The 17,655-nt window shown below is 41.2% G+C and overlaps 2 protein-coding genes across 2 annotated transcripts; one reads left to right on the forward strand and one right to left on the reverse strand.

The window, feature by feature from the left end:
* Positions 1–4,901: 4,901 nt before the first annotated feature.
* On the reverse strand, positions 4,902–8,853 carry casp9 (caspase 9, apoptosis-related cysteine peptidase). Its single transcript, XM_083895387.1, has 10 exons — positions 8,533–8,853; positions 7,743–7,953; positions 7,560–7,643; positions 7,026–7,087; positions 6,754–6,930; positions 6,583–6,672; positions 6,296–6,443; positions 6,019–6,207; positions 5,345–5,454; positions 4,902–5,260 (listed from the first exon to the last, which is right to left on the reverse strand). The coding sequence occupies exons 1-10, from the start codon at positions 8,662–8,664 to the stop codon at positions 5,156–5,158; spliced, it is 1,308 nt and encodes a 435-aa protein (XP_083751513.1). The 5' UTR covers positions 8,665–8,853; the 3' UTR covers positions 4,902–5,155.
* Positions 8,854–10,239: 1,386 nt separating this feature from the next.
* Positions 10,240–15,658, forward strand: LOC310931370 (dnaJ homolog subfamily C member 16-like; the record flags this gene model as incomplete). The annotated part of the gene is made up of 14 exons (XM_083894499.1): positions 10,240–10,418; positions 10,501–10,567; positions 10,668–10,992; positions 11,082–11,266; positions 11,349–11,453; positions 11,563–11,721; positions 11,832–11,962; positions 12,108–12,291; positions 12,978–13,157; positions 13,243–13,319; positions 14,564–14,644; positions 14,779–14,865; positions 14,955–15,125; positions 15,211–15,658. 14 exons carry the CDS (start codon positions 10,240–10,242, stop codon positions 15,656–15,658), a joined length of 2,379 nt encoding a protein of 792 aa, XP_083750625.1.
* Between the last annotated feature and the right edge of the window lie 1,997 nt (positions 15,659–17,655).

Raw genomic sequence — 17,655 nt, forward strand, 5'->3', positions numbered from 1 at the left:
AAATAGTGTTTATCTTCAGAGACAGTTGAAGATTTGCTCATTTAGTCATTAAACTGGTTTACCTGTTTCATTTCAGTTCACACCACACTCGGTGCTTCACTTTGAAAGTGAAAATTAAGACGAGGACCAAAGTGAGACTGGTTTGGTGTAAATAACACAACTATAATTAATGCACTGTCCCTGTATATGTATCAAATTCAGCTTAGGGCCCCATAAAAGCTTGGGCCGGCCCTGGTTTTAGTACCTTTGCAATCTTCTCGTTCACTGGGCCACATCTTTGCAAGTAGCTGTTGAGGGTCACAGAGGGTCGTGGCCTCTCCATGACCAGGATGACCCGCTCTTTCAGATCGTACCAGTCTAACAGTGACACGGCTGCTGATTTACCCACACACTCTGGTTCACCTGCTGCTTTGTGTAAGAGGATCACCTCGACGGGAATCATGCATTTTATCCCATTTAACATCTGACAAAAAGAAAAAACACATGTTTTAATCATCAGCAACAGTAGTACCACAAATGTTGTCGACGGAGTGTTGATAGTGAGACATCAGGACACTCACCATTGACCCCCTCCTCACACATGATGATCGGATGTGTTTGATCGCCACCTACAGGACATAGTTACTTAGTACATGGGACGGTGACCGTGTGGGTACTGTTTGTGTGATGGATGAGCATGGACACTTTAATACTTACATGTAATTTGTCAGATGTCCTGATGCCATCATAAACTGAACCAAAGCCTCCTTGTCCGATCTTACCCAGTTGCAGGTATTTGTCATGGAAGTGATCTAGAAGTCAAACACATGGACACATTTTATTTTTCACATTATTATGACTGAGGTAGCTCTAATGTAATAGTAAATAAGGACTTAGATACTCAAATATTAACTCAAAGCCCTCTCTTTTTTTTTTTTTAAAGCTTTCAACCATCACATGTCAAACTTTACTTTTGAGGAAACCGCAAAAAGCACAATGTTGTGTTTACAGCTTGGTCAATATTTTATTCTACTTATCCGACAGGGAATAATGTTATCATGTTGAATTATTCCTTTACGATGACTGACGAAAAAGTGCTTTTTCCTACGAGCTGTGGACTTAAAATCATAAAACGATATAACACCAGCTGTAAACATCATGCTGCTCTATTTTTAACACAGTGATTTTAAGTAGGATTTTATTTATGATGCCTATTTATTTATTCTCTGCAAGCTAAGTTTTGCAATGACAATAAAACTGTAACCACAACAATAGTCCACAGAAAGTTTTCCAACCTGATTCTACGCTGATCCAGATTTGACACCCCATCCTAAAAATAGCTTCACATGTATTTAGTTGCCAGACTGTAGCACTGTGTGAGTTTGTGGGGGACTGTGCCATTTCAGGTTTAAAAAAAATTGGACTGAAGTCAGTTAAAAAGTTGATAAATGTGACAGTAAAAGTTACATAGTGTTGTTTCATAAAATAACATGAAATCCTATGATAATAAAATAAATATATATATTATATATATATAAATAGAATAATCCATGAAAATGAGATGACCTCTGCAGGTGTGTCCAAAGAGGCAGCTGTTGTTCTGTGTGACGTCATCACTCTTCTTCTTCTTCTTCTTCCTGACTGTTCCACTTTCAGCAGAGGCTTTTCTTTTTGTGGCCTTCGCCACTGGCACCTCAGGTCTGCAGTCATCGCTCTGCAGTTTTCTGACCGAGTTTCTGTTGTCCTGCTTTTTCTCTTGTATGAAGCTCCATGTCAACCCTAGAATGAGCCACGGCGTTAGTATTAAATTGCAATTCGCTTGTGACCCATTGCTGACCTTCATTCATTGTACGTTCATTGGCCACGCACAGCTGTTCAACTGTGTTAACAGCTACACATTCAGACCAAAACATGGCAGCAATTCAATGCATTTAGACACATAGACATGTATAGACGCAATGAGCTCCTGAAGTCCAAACCAAGCATCCAGAATTGATGAGAAAGCTGATTTAAGTGAACCAGGCATATGTGATGGTGCCAAATCTTAAAGGTTGTCCTCTATATCTAATAAAGATGCTGGTGGGTGTATTTTGTAAATTATGTCAAATAAAAACAGATTGTAAAAAGTAATGTATCTTCATGGGCTGCTGTGGGACTGACTGTGAGTAACTGCATCTGGCCATGAAGGGCTAAAGCAGGGGTCTCAAACTGGCGGCCCCCCCACTTAATATAATGTTATAATGAAAACATGGCCCACGACCTCACTGTCTTTTAAACACAGTGTGTAGCTGAGACATAGCTGCCAGCGAGGTGATAGAATTGAATATATATTTGCTATCAATGTTTTAATAATAAGACATTTGGTCATAGTTATCACATTATTAAATGTATCACATACCACATTCAATTACATATATAAATACAATTGTTCGGGCCCGAGCCATGAATGGCAGTGGCCCCGAAACGGCTCCTGGTACGAATTTTAATTACAGTTGTCCACACTATTATTTAAGTAATTTAAAGGTGCATGATGTAATAAATCTAAAGCAACTGGCCATAAAATCCTCTTAATGTCACAGAGGCTGAGGAATAATGTTCATATAACAAACTGAACTCACCAACAACAACAGTACAGCCAAAATATTTGCATTAAAAAAATCTATTGCAGACTGCAAATCATGTTTATGTTTTGAAATCATGTTTTGGCATGTGGCGCCACCTACCACTGTCTACCAATCATTGCAGTCAGTAGAGTCTCAGCTGCCGAGCAACCACGGGTTGCCAGTTACGTCAGAAAACGAAAGCTAAAAGACCTCTGTATTTTGAATTTGAATGTAGTAACCGTTTTTGGCCACATTCTTACATATTTAAAAATAAATGTATCTTTATGATATTAATACATTCATTTTGCATCATAAACCGTTTTATTAAGTATACATGTGATATCATGATGCAATATTGTGAACAGTTGTTTTTTTCCCCACTTTTTGTTCGCTAGGCCGGCCCCCTCTTGACCACAATAGATGTGCATTGGCCCCCAGGTCATTTGAGTTTGAGACCCCTGGGCTAGAGGCAGGTACTTTCCTGGTAACCACAAGGTGAAGACAGGACTCTTCACTGCTGCTGATATTGTTATCATGCAAATTAGCTCACCTGTGCAGGTGTGGCCTAAGACGCAGCTTCTCCCATTGTCCGGTTTGGAGGCTGAGGGGCTGTTGCAGCTCTGGGGAACAAAAGTGCTGTAAATCTTCTTCTTTCTTGTGGGTGGTTTCCTCTTCACGACAAGCTTCTCAGCAGGTTTGCTGTCCTCTCTCTGCCTTTTACTGGGTGACTCCAAGGCCGTCCTCTCCTTGGATGCCGAGATCAAATTTAATCCTACGATTAGATATGATGTTATTTTTGGTATTCTTTTTTTTAATTGTCTGAACTAGGGCTGGGCGATATGGCCTCAAATCAATATCACGATATATTGAGCAGCTCACCTCGATAACGATAAATGAACGATAAGTTCTAAGATGCGAGATGACGTCATCTCCTAATTTGCATAAGTGTGCACCGTGACACACAGATATCAGTACTGACACATATCAGACATAACATTATTTTTATAACGTATTTTTATAACGTTATTGAATACTGTTTTTGTGTATTTTGTATTTTTTACGTACAATTTAAAATCAGGATTTTGTATTTTACTTGAGTACGTATTGACTCAGAGGGAAAATATACAGCAGAACCAGACGAATGATGATGTGATTAGCATCAGCACTGGCGCGTGAACATAGAGGGCGTGGCCAAAAGTGATGTCATATCCTGTGTCGCGCCGGGTGCGTGAGCTCCAAAATTTTGGGGATTTCTGACCCCTTTGTCATATTTCTACTTCCCTCACACCCCACGCAAAGTAACTAAGTAACTTTTACTTAAAGTACATTTCAAATGAACTACTTTTTACTTCTACTTGAGTAGTATTTCATCAAAGTATTGGTACTTTTACTTGAGTACAATATTTTAGTACTTTTTCCACCTCTGACTACAGGTTATAAAAACCTTTCTTTCACCTGGAAGGTGACATGTTGAACAAATATACAAGATATGTTAGGTATCATAATTGAATAAATTAAATACAAAATATCAAAATAGACACCATACAGCATTCAGTGTTAAAACAGGACAATGTGGTTCTTTGGGACATTTAATACAAATAAGTTCTGTGAACCCAACATTTAGGAATAATGTAGGATCCACATACTCACCTGAATTGATATCTGAAAACATTGTGTCTCTAAGGTCGAATTACTGTCTCCATTAACCCTTACACTTAAAATGAATGTTTGAGAAAGTGCACTGCCAATAACATGAGCAACCTCTGCTTACCTACTCGTCTGCCAATGATCTACAGTGTGTAGATTCAAGTTTCCTGTAATGTGTCCTTTGATGACAAATAAAGAGAACAAAGATCCTTTTAAGTTGACAACTGCCTAACTGACATGATGTCACACTCGCATCCAGCAGTTACACGACAATAACAACAATAAAGGTCATATAGTATAAGGCTATTTTTATTGTTTCTCTGAATTGTAGGTTTAATAACATGTCACCCTAATTATCAATTATTATTATTATTGACAATATGATAAAAGAGTAAAAAAATGGAAACATCACAGTAATGTACAATATTATGTCCGAGGGTTTATCAGAGGAATGTCAGTGTCTGCAATTCAAATGACTGAATCCCACTTTAGTTCCTGCGTTTGCTCTCTGTATGAATTATTATATCCATACAGTGAATGATGGGTGGTGGTGAAAGTGTCAGGAAACCGTTGCATTGTGTGTGTGTTGGATTATGAACTCATCAGCTGTAGAAAAACGGTGTTCAATGAACAGCAGTTTAGTCAAAGAATGTGGAACTAAGAGTGGGGAGTCGAACCCATTTATTACCAAGATCATTATTAGATCATTGTTTTTACAGATCACACACAACACACATGTTGTCGATTGTCTGTCAACATATGGCATCACTGTTTGAAAAAAATGACATTTACATTTTCCATGTTTTCACTGTAAATGTATGATTTGTCTTAAAATGCAATTTAGAAAGGGTTAAAAACGTGCTTATCATTGTGGACATTGAATCTCACCATGGAAGTAAAGTGAGTCAGGTTGAATTTAGCTTGTGCTACACTTGGGTTTGAAAGTGGAGAAGTTTGCGGAGAAAGTTAAAAGAACCAGGCATTTGCTTGTAGAGTCCCTTCGCAGAGTTTTGGGAAACTTCATGATTGACCTGGGAAGTAAACACAGTTAATATCAGATCAGAAGGAAGATTAATAAAGCTGCACTTTAATTTGGAGGCATGAGAGGAGCTCACCATCATCAACATTGTAACCAGGTCATCAGTGGCAGCATTTTCCTCAAGAATACGGTCCAGTATTTCAACGTACCAGGATCCTGACTGGGTGTCTCTCCAAGAAACATAACCTGTACATATATTGTCAGTGAAACATTAGGACAAACTGTACATACAGCAAATCATGTTCTAACTTAAGTCCATATTAACAATGTAAAGCGACTCTTACCAAAGTATCTTTGGTCAATTCTAAATCAAATGAATCCAAGTTATTTCATTCAACAGAATAAGATGAGACAATGTCCCCTCAGTTTAGTGTCAAAACTCAAAAGATGCTGCCTCCATAGAGCTAAACTACCCCCAGATGGAAACAAAAAGCTCATTCTGGGGTAATGAAAAACAATAATTCTTATGGCATGATTGTACACTTATAAAAAGGTCAGTATTATTTTATCTTCAATTTCTGCTGAATGACAATTATTTCACCTACATTTGCTGGCATTGGGTTACATACGGCATACATTTTGCATTTTGCAGGAGTTCCGGGTTATTTGCTATCTCCGTTTTATATAAGTGATGATTTAGATGATGTGAGGTCTCCATTGTGATGACACCTCACACGTTATAAAATATAATCGTGATTAATGTGTTGAGGCTGACAGCCATAACATAATCACATTCAGACACAAACACACCAGGAAAAGTGGAGTAGGACACCAAAATGTCACTCGGCGTGGGTAGAGTGGTTCTGGCATCAGGCTCATCAGACATGCTCAGGGAGTCGCTGCTGGATGACATCGGGATCGCGTCTGTCTGGTCATCTGTTCTACCGATAGATGGCTCAAATTCATCTGGGGACACCTCAAAGCCTATGTCTCTTTCACCTCAAAGATAAAAAAAACATTTATCCTGTGAGACCACGTAAAGCACATGTAATGTACTGTATATAGTAGCAGTAACAGTGTTCGGTACCTCCTCCACATGCCTGGATGAAGAACAGTTTGGGTTTTCCCTGTAATGACGGGCAATGCTGGCCGTTGAGGTAGTTTGTGATTTGCTGCACTGGGACATACTGTCCATCTACACCATACACAGCACCAGGGAAGCGGCTGTGGCTCACCTGTTAGCATATGCACACAACACCTCAATGTCAGCTTGATCTGAACTTGTGTCGGTCAGTTGTAGCGAGATAATTTTGCAACAGCAGCTGGTGTAATCAGTGTAGGCTGGTTTTGTTAAAAATATGGGACATGTCTTACCTCAGTCCCATGGGACAGCATGATAACCACACAGCAGTCATACTGTGAGTGGTCCCTTTTAGACAAAGCCGACAGCTCGTGTTTGATTTGCTGAAATGTGAAGAGTGCAGTTAGCCACACAAACATGAGCTCAAGGTTCCACATGTGCTAACGGACACGAAAACTACTCACTCTTTGTTTTAGGTTCGTCTTCACTTCCACAATGAAGTTGAGTGCTTTGAATCTGCTCTCCAGCTTGTCACAGTCAATGTTGGAACCCTTGCGATTGCTGAGCTCGCTCTGAGAGTCAAACTCCACATTATTAATGATGAGGCAGTGACCACATGGGCTGGCATCAATTTTATAGTTCTGTCATGGAGGTGCACAAAAAGAATGCAGGGGATTAACAACACTATTTGTCTTTCTGTTGTAAAGCGCATTGGAAACAATTAAATTGTGTTTACCTGAATACTGTCCCGTCGTATTCTGCCTTGGGGCCTTGGTCTTAGACGCTCCCTTTCAGGTGCTGTGACAGGAGCATTGATATGTGTAAAACACACGGGAAACTTGTTACCAACATGTTGACTGAAGGTACAGTAGGCAGGGTCTTTTGGTAATATTAACTGATAATTACATAATTACCTCTCAGTTTAATGTTAATCAAGTGACCTGAGAGAGAAGAACATATCTGCACTTCCTCTGACTGCCTCACAACTAAAGCTCTCCCATCACAGAAAGCTTTTGACAGGAGGAAATGACCAGTTACAGGGTAGTTAAGAGAGAGTGGGCATTCTTACTGGCAGCTCCACTTCCTGGATCTTATCTGGATAGCCTTTATATTAAAAAGAGTATGTAGTCTTCTAAGTCTGTTCTGAGGCCAACCAGGAAATTAGTCATCTGATGAGTGGACCCCAGGAGAGAGAGCAGCAATGCCCAAAAAATAGCATTTTTATAAGCTGCAAATGATATTAACTAACCAACTCTACCACATAACTTACATGGACTGATGGTGGAACTGGGTCTTTGTATTGGATAAACAGGGACACCTTTTTCTCTTTGCCTATCTACATCCATCGGGGAAGCTGTTAAAGAAGCAAAAAGCAAACGTATGAGCAACCAAGAAGATCTATTGCAAGCATTTTCAGACCAACACATTTACTGAAGTAATATCATACACTTACAAATGGGGAGAGGCTGAACAACAGGGCGATTAACCTGAGTGGGTGTTGCAGGTTGTAGATTAACTGTTGGAGCTCCACTCTGCAGGAGCTCTGCCAGACTCTGCTGGCCTGTCTCCTGAAGACACTCCAGAAATAATGGAAAGGCTCGACTCCCGCGGGTCTCTAAGTCCCGTACCAACTGCCTGGCCTGGTCACGTCTGGTCCCAGCGGACTGAAAGGAAGACACTTTATTATGTCACGGGCAGCAAATTATAGCAAATAATATGGCTAAGTAAAGGTCCATGGTCACACCCTGGACAGATTGTCAATCCATTACAGGGACAACCATCTACTCTCACACTCACACCTTCAGTCAATTTATAGTGTCCGATTTACCTAATCCCCATATTGCATGTTATTGGACTGTGGGTGGAAACAGGAGAACCCGGAGAAAACCCACACACACACAGGGAGAACATGCCAAATACCAAAGATGTTGTAAACACTCTTTCAGAACTCTCTCCACTCTCCGAGTCTATCTCTGCAGTTTCTTCTTTGTTGGATTATGGGATTTTATGTGGGTAAAGCACAATCCCTAACCTTAGCTACCTATATAAGAATTGTATACTATATTACACGTATACCACTAAACAATCATACACGCTAAAGGTGGAAAATATATATATATATATTCCTACCGTGCAATCACAATGTCAGTCTTCAGATTGGTTTTTGTTTCACATTGGGATTTTTTCCAACCATATAGCTCTAACCCATCACCACACAGATCTGACCCACATTGCTGCCCCACCTTAATCTCGTCGATCATGTCGTGGGTGAAAACTTTCTTTTCAATCAGGCCATCGTAAAGGTCTGTGGGGTCCATGTCTGTGACCAGTCTGACCCTGTTCCGCTGAAGAATCTGCTTGTGTTTTTCTTCCATTCTCCACCTGTGACACTAACGACGTAACGAATGAGCTTCAACAGATATGAAACATAAAAACAAATCACGCGACTGTTTCAGCGTCGGAATAAATGTTTCAACTCGTTTGTATGAGGAGAAAATGATAGTTAGACAGTGTACAAATGTTTAAAGTTCTCCCTTTTAATGTCTCTCTGTTCGTTTCTCGGTTTCGATTGCACTCGCCATTTCCTTGTTTACATCACCGCAGCCTGTGATTGGTCCACTGAGAAATGAAAAGGTGCGTTTGATTTCAAACGCTTAGGCTCTCTGCTGAGCGGCTAACGCACAACGATGCATTCACTGTGAAAACCGCGGCGCGACGAACACAAAAGCGAAAAACACAAACCAAGCAAACTGGTATGAAAATGACACCGCCCTCCTCCTCCTCTTATGCTCCGCCGCAGCAGGTTGTCTGCTGGTCCTGAAACCATGGGATGCTGATTCTGAACACACCCGTTGCGTCTTGTCGGCTTCGTTAAATCACGCGCAGAGAAGGAGCATCCAAACGTGCACCAAAGATGTGGCGTAGTAGCGGCTGACGCTGCGTCTGCTGCAGGTGACTGGCGATGATCGGGCTGCTGTTGCGCTGAGACAACTTACGCTATTAACGTTAATCACAAGATGGAGGCGTTTTAATGTCACATCCCAGAATCATGTCAGAACTATCATGGTACGGAAACGTATCACCTAGCCTGCCTAGCTTCTGATGAGCATGCCATCATTTTTAATACGAGCATACAGGGCGGCTGTTAAAGGGGGGCGGTCCGGACAATTTCCTGGGCCTCACACTGAATGGGCCCCCCCTGAGAGTATTTTCATTATTGTTATTGTTGTGATTATCAAAAGGAATGTAAAATTAATCTATGCTTTTATTATAATGAGTAATTTTCTGTTTCTTTTGCCAAACTGTTAGCATTTTCATCCCTCTGCACTCATTAAATTGTTCAGTCATAGTATGCTAGTGTTCAAGTGATGTTAGGTGTTTGTACAGCAATTAACGTGAATTATACATTTACAATCATGTTAGCTTCAAAACCATATCAAGGGTGAGGTTAGCTGCCATTTCATGGCTGGCAGCTGGTTACCCTGTCATGTAAAAAGACTACACTTACTGTACAGCTATACCAAGCTAACCACCAGCATAGCCTTACTTAGCTTTGACCATAGACTGTGTATTAAAAATGGAAGTAGCCTTCTGGTTTGAAAAGTGAAGCCCAGGAAGCAGAATGGTAGTAGCATTTAGCCAACCGGGCGCGATTCCGTAGGTTACAATAATAACTCAATTTGAATGAATAGTCTATGGAAAACATTATACAATAGCTGTCTGGTTGCAGGTAATGTCTGTGAATTAACAATAACATTTCTAGCACCACCCCTGCTAGCATTGTTTTTGTAGTTGTCGGAATGGTATTTGCATCTCTGTGATACTAACGTCAGATTGATTGAAAGGCAGTTGACGTGGATTTGTAAGCCAGGCGAAAGGTTGTGTAGTTAATGAACATCGTTACCATGATGGTGATCACAGCTCCTTATTGTATGTTTAAGGTAACTGTAATGTCAGGGTCAAAGATGTCTCTGCTGCTGCTGCTGGCTGTGGTGTTGGTCCTCTCAGTGCTGCCAGGAGCAACAACCCAGGCCGGGCCTGAGATGGACCCTTACAAAATCCTCGGAGTCACAAGGAGTGTGAGCCAGGCAGAGATCAAGAAGGTCTACAAGCGTCTCGCAAAAGAATGGTAATCATTTTCTCATCATGGTGACCTGTACATATTTATAACCAGTTTCAAGTTTTTAACTTAATGACATCCTCCTCCCAAGGCATCCTGACAAAAACAAAAATCCAGGCGCTGAGGACATGTTCATCAAGATCACCAAGTCTTATGAGGTTAGTTACAATCACAGTTGATTAAGTATATATCAGCTATATTGAAAGCCATTATATGCATCATTGGATGATGATGACATTTGCTGTACCCAACATATAGATTCTGTCCAGTGAAGACAAACGGGCCAATTATGACCGCTATGGGCAGACTGATGACACACAGCCATACGGCAGCAGTCGATATGGTCCTCGCCATGACAGCTTTTACTTTGACGAGTCCTTCTTCAACTTTCCCTTCAATAGCAAGAACCACAGAGACTTTGCTGACAGCAAATACACATTGCACTTTAACCAGTATATCAACAATGTTGTGCCTGACAGCTACAAAAGACCATACCTAATAAAGATCACCTCTGACTGGTGCTTCAGCTGCATCCACATCGAGCCCGTCTGGAAAGAAGTGGTGCAAGAGATGGAGTCTCTAGGTCTGGACACCTAAAATCATCCTCCAAACAATGCTTACGTTCTGAGAGTGAGTTGACAAGGTTAATGTGTGCGTGTTTGTTGTACACAGGCGTTGGAGTTGGTGTGGTGGACGTTGGTTACGAGAGACGGTTAGCCAATCACCTCGGTGCTCATCGCACTCCATCAATACTTGGAGTCATCAACGGCAAAGTGACATTTTTCCATTACGCTGTTGCAAAGGAGCATCTGCGGCAGTTTGTAGAAGACCTTCTTCCTCAGAGACTTGTGGAGCGGGTAAATATCTGCCAGTTGTGATAAGGCTGTGCTTGCATGCATATTTTTTAAATATGAATGAATATTATTTTTCAAATTGCAGGTCACTGACCAGAATGAGCTGCAGTTCTTGAACAGCTGGCATGAACAGAACAAGCCACATGTGCTTCTGTTTGATCAAGTGCCCGTAGTTCCTCTTCTTTACAAAGTAGGTTCTTGGCTTCCAATTTTCTCCACATGTCAAACCTCATGTGCCTCTGACTTTTCTTTCATTACTGCAAACACGTTTAGCATTAGCTTTCTCTTCATCTCCACAGCTGACGGCTTTTGCTTATAAGGACTACTTGCAGTTTGGCTATGTGGACCAGGGCCTTTCAGAGACCGCCAATCTTCAGAAACAGTTCAACATCAACACTTATGCTCCAACCATGCTGGTCATTAAAGAGAATACTGACAAGCCTGCTGACATTATACAGGTAAACATGCAGGACACATGAAGGTTGGGCTGATAAAGTAGTTCTCCTCTCTTTTGTTTTGTTCCTTCCCAGTTTCACTTGTTTTCGTGTGGGTCTTTTGTTCTTTGCAGGCTAAGGGAATGAAAAAGCAAATAATTGATGAGTTCATGTCAAACAACAAATTCCTTCTTGCACCACGGCTGGTCAGTCAGAGGCTCTTTGATGAGCTCTGCCCTGTCAAACAGTTCCACAGACGCAGGAAGTAAGAGAAGCTGTCATTTTCTTTTTTTAACATTTGTCCGCACCTGGTAATTGGAGAACTATGAAATCAAAACCAGTAATTTCCATGTCGCATTTTAGAGATTCTTGTATTTCCCAACATACTATAATGTCTATCCTCTCCTCAGATTCTGTGTCCTGCTGATCACACATGATGAAGTGACCTTTTCTTTTGGGAACCAGGAATTTCTCTTATTTGCTTCCACCAATGCCAAGGAAGTGGTGAGATTTGCCTATGTGTACCAGAGGCTGCAACAACCACTCTGTGAAATCCTCATGCAGAGCAAGGACAGTGCACAGTCACTACCACAGGTACAGCCACACATCCAACACTACAACTGTGTGCACATAATTACTGTTACTGTTGCCTTTCTCTAATCTCACACCAGACTGGCCATTATTCTCTGACCTATGGTATTAACTGCTGCTCACTAGTCATCTTATCTTTTTTGGACCCTTATCTGTAAACCCTAAAGATGACCGTGCATGAAAATCCCAGGGGTTCAGCAGTTTCTAAAATGTGTATCTAATGGAGAGCATACCAGGGAATCACAGATTACTTACAATACGATAAGCAAACCATGGTCCAGGGTACCAATAATATCACAATACAATGATTCTGGGATGATCGATATATATTGCAAGTAAATAGTATAGCGACACATCACAATATTATATAATATTATAATATAATACTAGAAAACAAAGCATCAGTGAAAAGGTAAAAGTGCAGGATTTCTCTATTTATTCACAACATGGAGATCAAAGGTCAAGTAAGTCTATGTATTGAACATGGACTGTCAGAGCCAGGGAATCCACAGTCCTCTGGTTGAAAGACAGTCAGCTGTACCACTGAGCCACAGCCCTCCCTCATACAGTTTGTATGAAGGCATGACGTCTGCTCATGTTCATGGGCATAGGGTCTGCGGACTTGTATATGACGTGGTCCTAATGCATCTTAAAGCATGTCTGCTGTGTGTTTGTGTCGGTGTGTGCAGGTAGTGATTCTGGAGAGGCGTAATGCTGCCGGGAAGGCCTTGTTTAAGCCTGTGACCACGTGGAACGGCAGTGAAGAAGACAAGCAGTGTCTTGTGGAAGAGCTGGAGCGACTTCAGAAGGACCCATCCATCCTCGTCCATGATGCTATGCTGCCTGAGCTCAACAATGAGTTTGCGTCTGTATGTTCACTCACATCCATGTAGTGTCTGCTGAATATCTGCCATGACCAGCACTGTTACTCAATGTCATACTGTCACTCTATAGATGTTTGTAATCCGATGGATCTATGCGTCGTATGATTACCTGTCTGAGGTCATCGATGATATTCTGCATAATAACTGGTAGGTGAAATCTAACTGATTCTATGCCATCGATGTCTTCTAACTGATTTTTTTCTTACCTTAAAGGGGTCATATTATACCCTATTTCTCCATGTTAAACTAGTTCCCTGGTGTCCTAATGAACATGTCTGTGACATGATTTGGTCAAAATAACATAAGGATGAAGCACCACAGCAGTTCAATCACCCTGCCAAAACAGCCCTGTTCAGAACGCTCGGTTTAGTAGTATCTCTTTAGGTCCACCTTAAAAAAAAGTAAAACAAAACTTAAGGGACAGGAAATGACATCAGCCACAGAGGCTACTGGGAGATAACAGCAGTTAGCATTTGGAAAAGTGATCATTTGCAGGCTCTAGCAGGCACATTGCTGTCATATATAACATGTATTCACTGGACAGATAAATCCTCTGAGGCTGGAAATTTGTGTAAAACTGCTGCACTGTGGAGCCAAGAATAGAACTTTTCGCAGACTTCCAGTTTTCGGATACCGCTGCCCTCACCAGCACTCACGCGTGTTTTATGGCAAAGCAGAGATCCGTGGGACAACAATTCCGGGAATTTAGTGCATTGTAAATAATGTACGTCCCAATGACTGTGGAAGTCAACATCACATGTTTTATCTCCTGTACTTAGACTGAGGAGGACCACAAAAACATCAGTGAGTCATATTTTTTCACACTTTGCCAACTGATAGGGCCTCCAGAGTCCCAAATATAAGGATTTAAATGATTACAAAGTTAATTTTGCATATTGTGCCCCCTTTAAAGCTGCTGTCAATCATGAATTTTGTTAACTTTTGTCTAACTTCCTGTCTGTTAGCATTGTCCTACCTCCTCCTTATGTTGTCCCATAAACATGTTTGCTGAGGTGGATGGCAGTATTTTCACAAGGACATACAAATATGTGAATAGCTAGGCTGACACAGACCCTCATTTTAGTAAGAAGGAATCGTGGCTGTGTATGCACAAGAAGAAATGAGTAGTAACTCTCTGCAGACACAGAATGTGGAAGTTCAAAGGGGCTCTTACCTCACAGGCAGCAGGGACCCATCCTGATTGGATAAAGAGAGACCCGGGTCACTGACCAAACAATCTGGATCAGTGATAGATGTCATAATAAAGAGCTATTTAACACATATTTAATTGTCTGCCGGTTTAAATTTTCAAGCAAGTTTTTCAGTAGCTTTTAATGGAAGAACACACTCTTGACATAAATGCCGTGTGTTTCACCTGGGTTGAATTGCAGGCGTGAGATGATGCCTCTTCTGTCCCTCATCTTCTCTGCCTTGTTCATCTTGTTTGGAACTGTGGTCATCCAGGCCTTCAGGTTGGTTCATTTACTCTCAACAATCACTAGATTACCGAAACTGGACAGGAGCACCACCTTTGACTGTATTTTTACCTTGTTATGCCTAAACTTGCCCTTCAGGAGGAACCTTTTTTTTTTTACTTGTGTTTCAGTGACTCCAGTGAAGATAAGCAAACCAAATCGAAGACAAAAGATGGAACACAAGCTGAAAATGGATCACCTGGGATTGGTGCTTCAAGGCAGGGATACATTAAATATTTTTACACTTTGTCCAGTGCAGGGTTTGTCATTGAGTATTTAAGCTCATTGTTTTTACTGTTAACTTTAGCCGGCCTCCTAAGAAGAATTTTGTGGAGGTGACTGAGCTGACAGACATCACTTATGTGAGCAACCTTGTGAAGCTGAGGCCAGGACACATGAATATAGTCCTGGTGCTCACTGATGCCTCGAAGAACATCCTCCTGAGCAAGTTTGCCAAAGAGGTCTACTCGTTCACAGGGTAAACACTCTGTCCTTGAGCAAATTATTGTAATTTTAAAAAAATATATAGATTCTTAATCTCATCTCATTCTACTCTTTCCAAGGAGCCTGACGCTGCATTTCTCCTTCCTGAATATTGACAAGCATAGTGAGTGGATAAACACGCTGATGGAATATGCCCACGATGCAGTGCAGACTGATACAGATGAGGACGACGGTGGAAACCACAGGGTGGACTACACTGGCTATGTGCTCGCACTCAATGGCCACAAAAAGTACATTTGTCTATTTAAGCCCATCTACACCGGGGAAGACCATGACAACAAGTCATCTGAGGATGAAGGGGGCACTTCCGGGGGGAGACCAAGGTCCAGTTCCCGTGATGACCACCTTCCACGCAAATCCAACAGATCTCGTAGCATATCTACTCTGCAGATTCACCACAAACTGGACCGCCTGGGGCTGTGGATGGAAAGGCTCATGGAGGGCACTTTGCCTCGCTTCTACGTCCCTGCCTGGCCTGGACTGGAGAAAATCACCCCCTGTAAATAGAGGAAGATGAGTTCGGAAGGACTTAATGTTTGTGTACTGTCATAAAGGAATGGTTCCCTTTGTGTTCTGCATAGGTTAAGCTAGAGCTGCTGTTTTTTCACTTCAGATATTTATTGTTAAATATGTCTTTATAGTTGGGTAAACATTACAAACTACTTGGCTCGTGGATGACGTGGATAGCATGCTGTTTTCAACTGTTATTTTATTCATGCTGCCGCTACAGCTTTGTGAACAGAAAACAAAACCACTGTGGCCACGCGTTCTTTCACATTCATCTAGGCTGGACCAAACTGTGAATAGAGATGCATGTCTCGAACATTAAATATCGTTGCCTTTTTTAAGTACATGTCCAATTCCTTTTTTCGACGAATCCCTGATTGCTGATTTACTTGTGCAATATAACCACCTGCCGTAATGTTCATTGCCTTTTAAATGGAACCACGGCGGTCTCTCCATGTTCTTCCTGATCATGCGATTGCAGTTAAATGAAAGATGTGTTTTTTTTAACATATAAACTGTCAAAATGTTCTCTAAAAGCAGGAATTATTGAGCAGCCTTGGTCTGTTTTTACAACCTCAGATGGCCAGTAGCTGTATGTAGCAAACTTAGCAAACAGGTCCTGCTTCATATTAAGTGTAAAAACGTCATTCATATACTTTTGTTGTAAGTGTGTATAAATATTTGACATACTCTCGTTATCTGTACTATGTTTACAGTAAAGAGTATGTGACATAAAAGACAATGTTTACATGTTTATAATACCCCCCCCCCATAGTTCTCACTGAGGTTTGTTTTTGTCACTGTCAGTTGGTCTTCAACTGTATATTTACCCTCTTGGTTAGTTGGTTGTAATAAATGATGTTTTATGTTTGTTAATTAAAATATAAAATGCTGTAAGTTTGTCATCCTCAGTCAGCAGCAGACTATCAATGTTGGTGTCATTAAGGAGAAGACACTGAAACTGAAACTCTCAGTTTCATAAATCAAACAAACAATAACAAAAAGTGACTGTAATTGCTATTCCACTGAGAGGAGACCTTAAATCTAGACTGGAGAATGGGTGTTACGTTGTTAAGGAAATATTATATGTTTTATAACCTGTCTTTATTGATGTGGATAAAGCTTTTAAGTATAGCTGACGGTCACACTCACTATCCTCAATAACAACTGTGTCAACTGCGGAGCGCCATAGGTTCCAAGGAACCACCTTCTCGCTGCATCTAAGATGGCCCTCACATGTTTGACCCTGTCCAGAAGAAGGCCTGCCAGAGACTGTTCTTCGTGCGGCAACTCCAGAAGTTCACTGTGTAGTTTGGCTCAGCCACAAAACAGGACATCATCAGTCCTGACCTTCCCTCCATCACAGGACCTGTACAGGTCCAGGGTCAGGAAACATCTCCGCCGACCCCCTCACATCCTGGACAAAAACTGTTTAACTGACTTCTCCCGAGCGTTGTTCACAAAAACCGGCCGCCCCAGTTTCTCATTCACTCCATTACACATGCACTTTTTACGCATATCCTTGCAGAACAAGCTCAGTTGTGTACAGTTCCTTCTTGATATCTTGATATAACCAATATTTGTATATACTTTACCGAATGTATAATGTGTGATAATGTTTCAAATTAAATAAATCAAATATTGATGGGTGGATCTGGTTCAGCTGTTTCAGTTTCTAGCCGTTTTTCTCCATTATATGTGTTTCCTGATATTTCTGATCGCTTAGGAAACTACATTAGGCCTCTTTGTTGGCAGCATTTTGACAGGTCAACTTAGAAAAGTCTATATAGTCAAATAAATGATGGCTGAGTTCCATTCAGCTGCCTCAATTTCATGGTAAACACTGAGTCGCACTGTCCCCCTTGCACTGTTGAGGTCATGTTTCCAACTGCAGGCTCCTCTTTTCTGCACTAGATGGAGGCAAAATACAGAAATACACACACACAAACTGCACCATGTGTAGCATCAGGTGACATCCAGCAGCATATGTTGGTATT

Source organism: Microchirus variegatus (genome assembly GCF_963457635.1).
Source record: "Microchirus variegatus genome assembly, chromosome: 9".
Taxonomy (NCBI): domain Eukaryota; kingdom Metazoa; phylum Chordata; class Actinopteri; order Pleuronectiformes; family Soleidae; genus Microchirus; species Microchirus variegatus.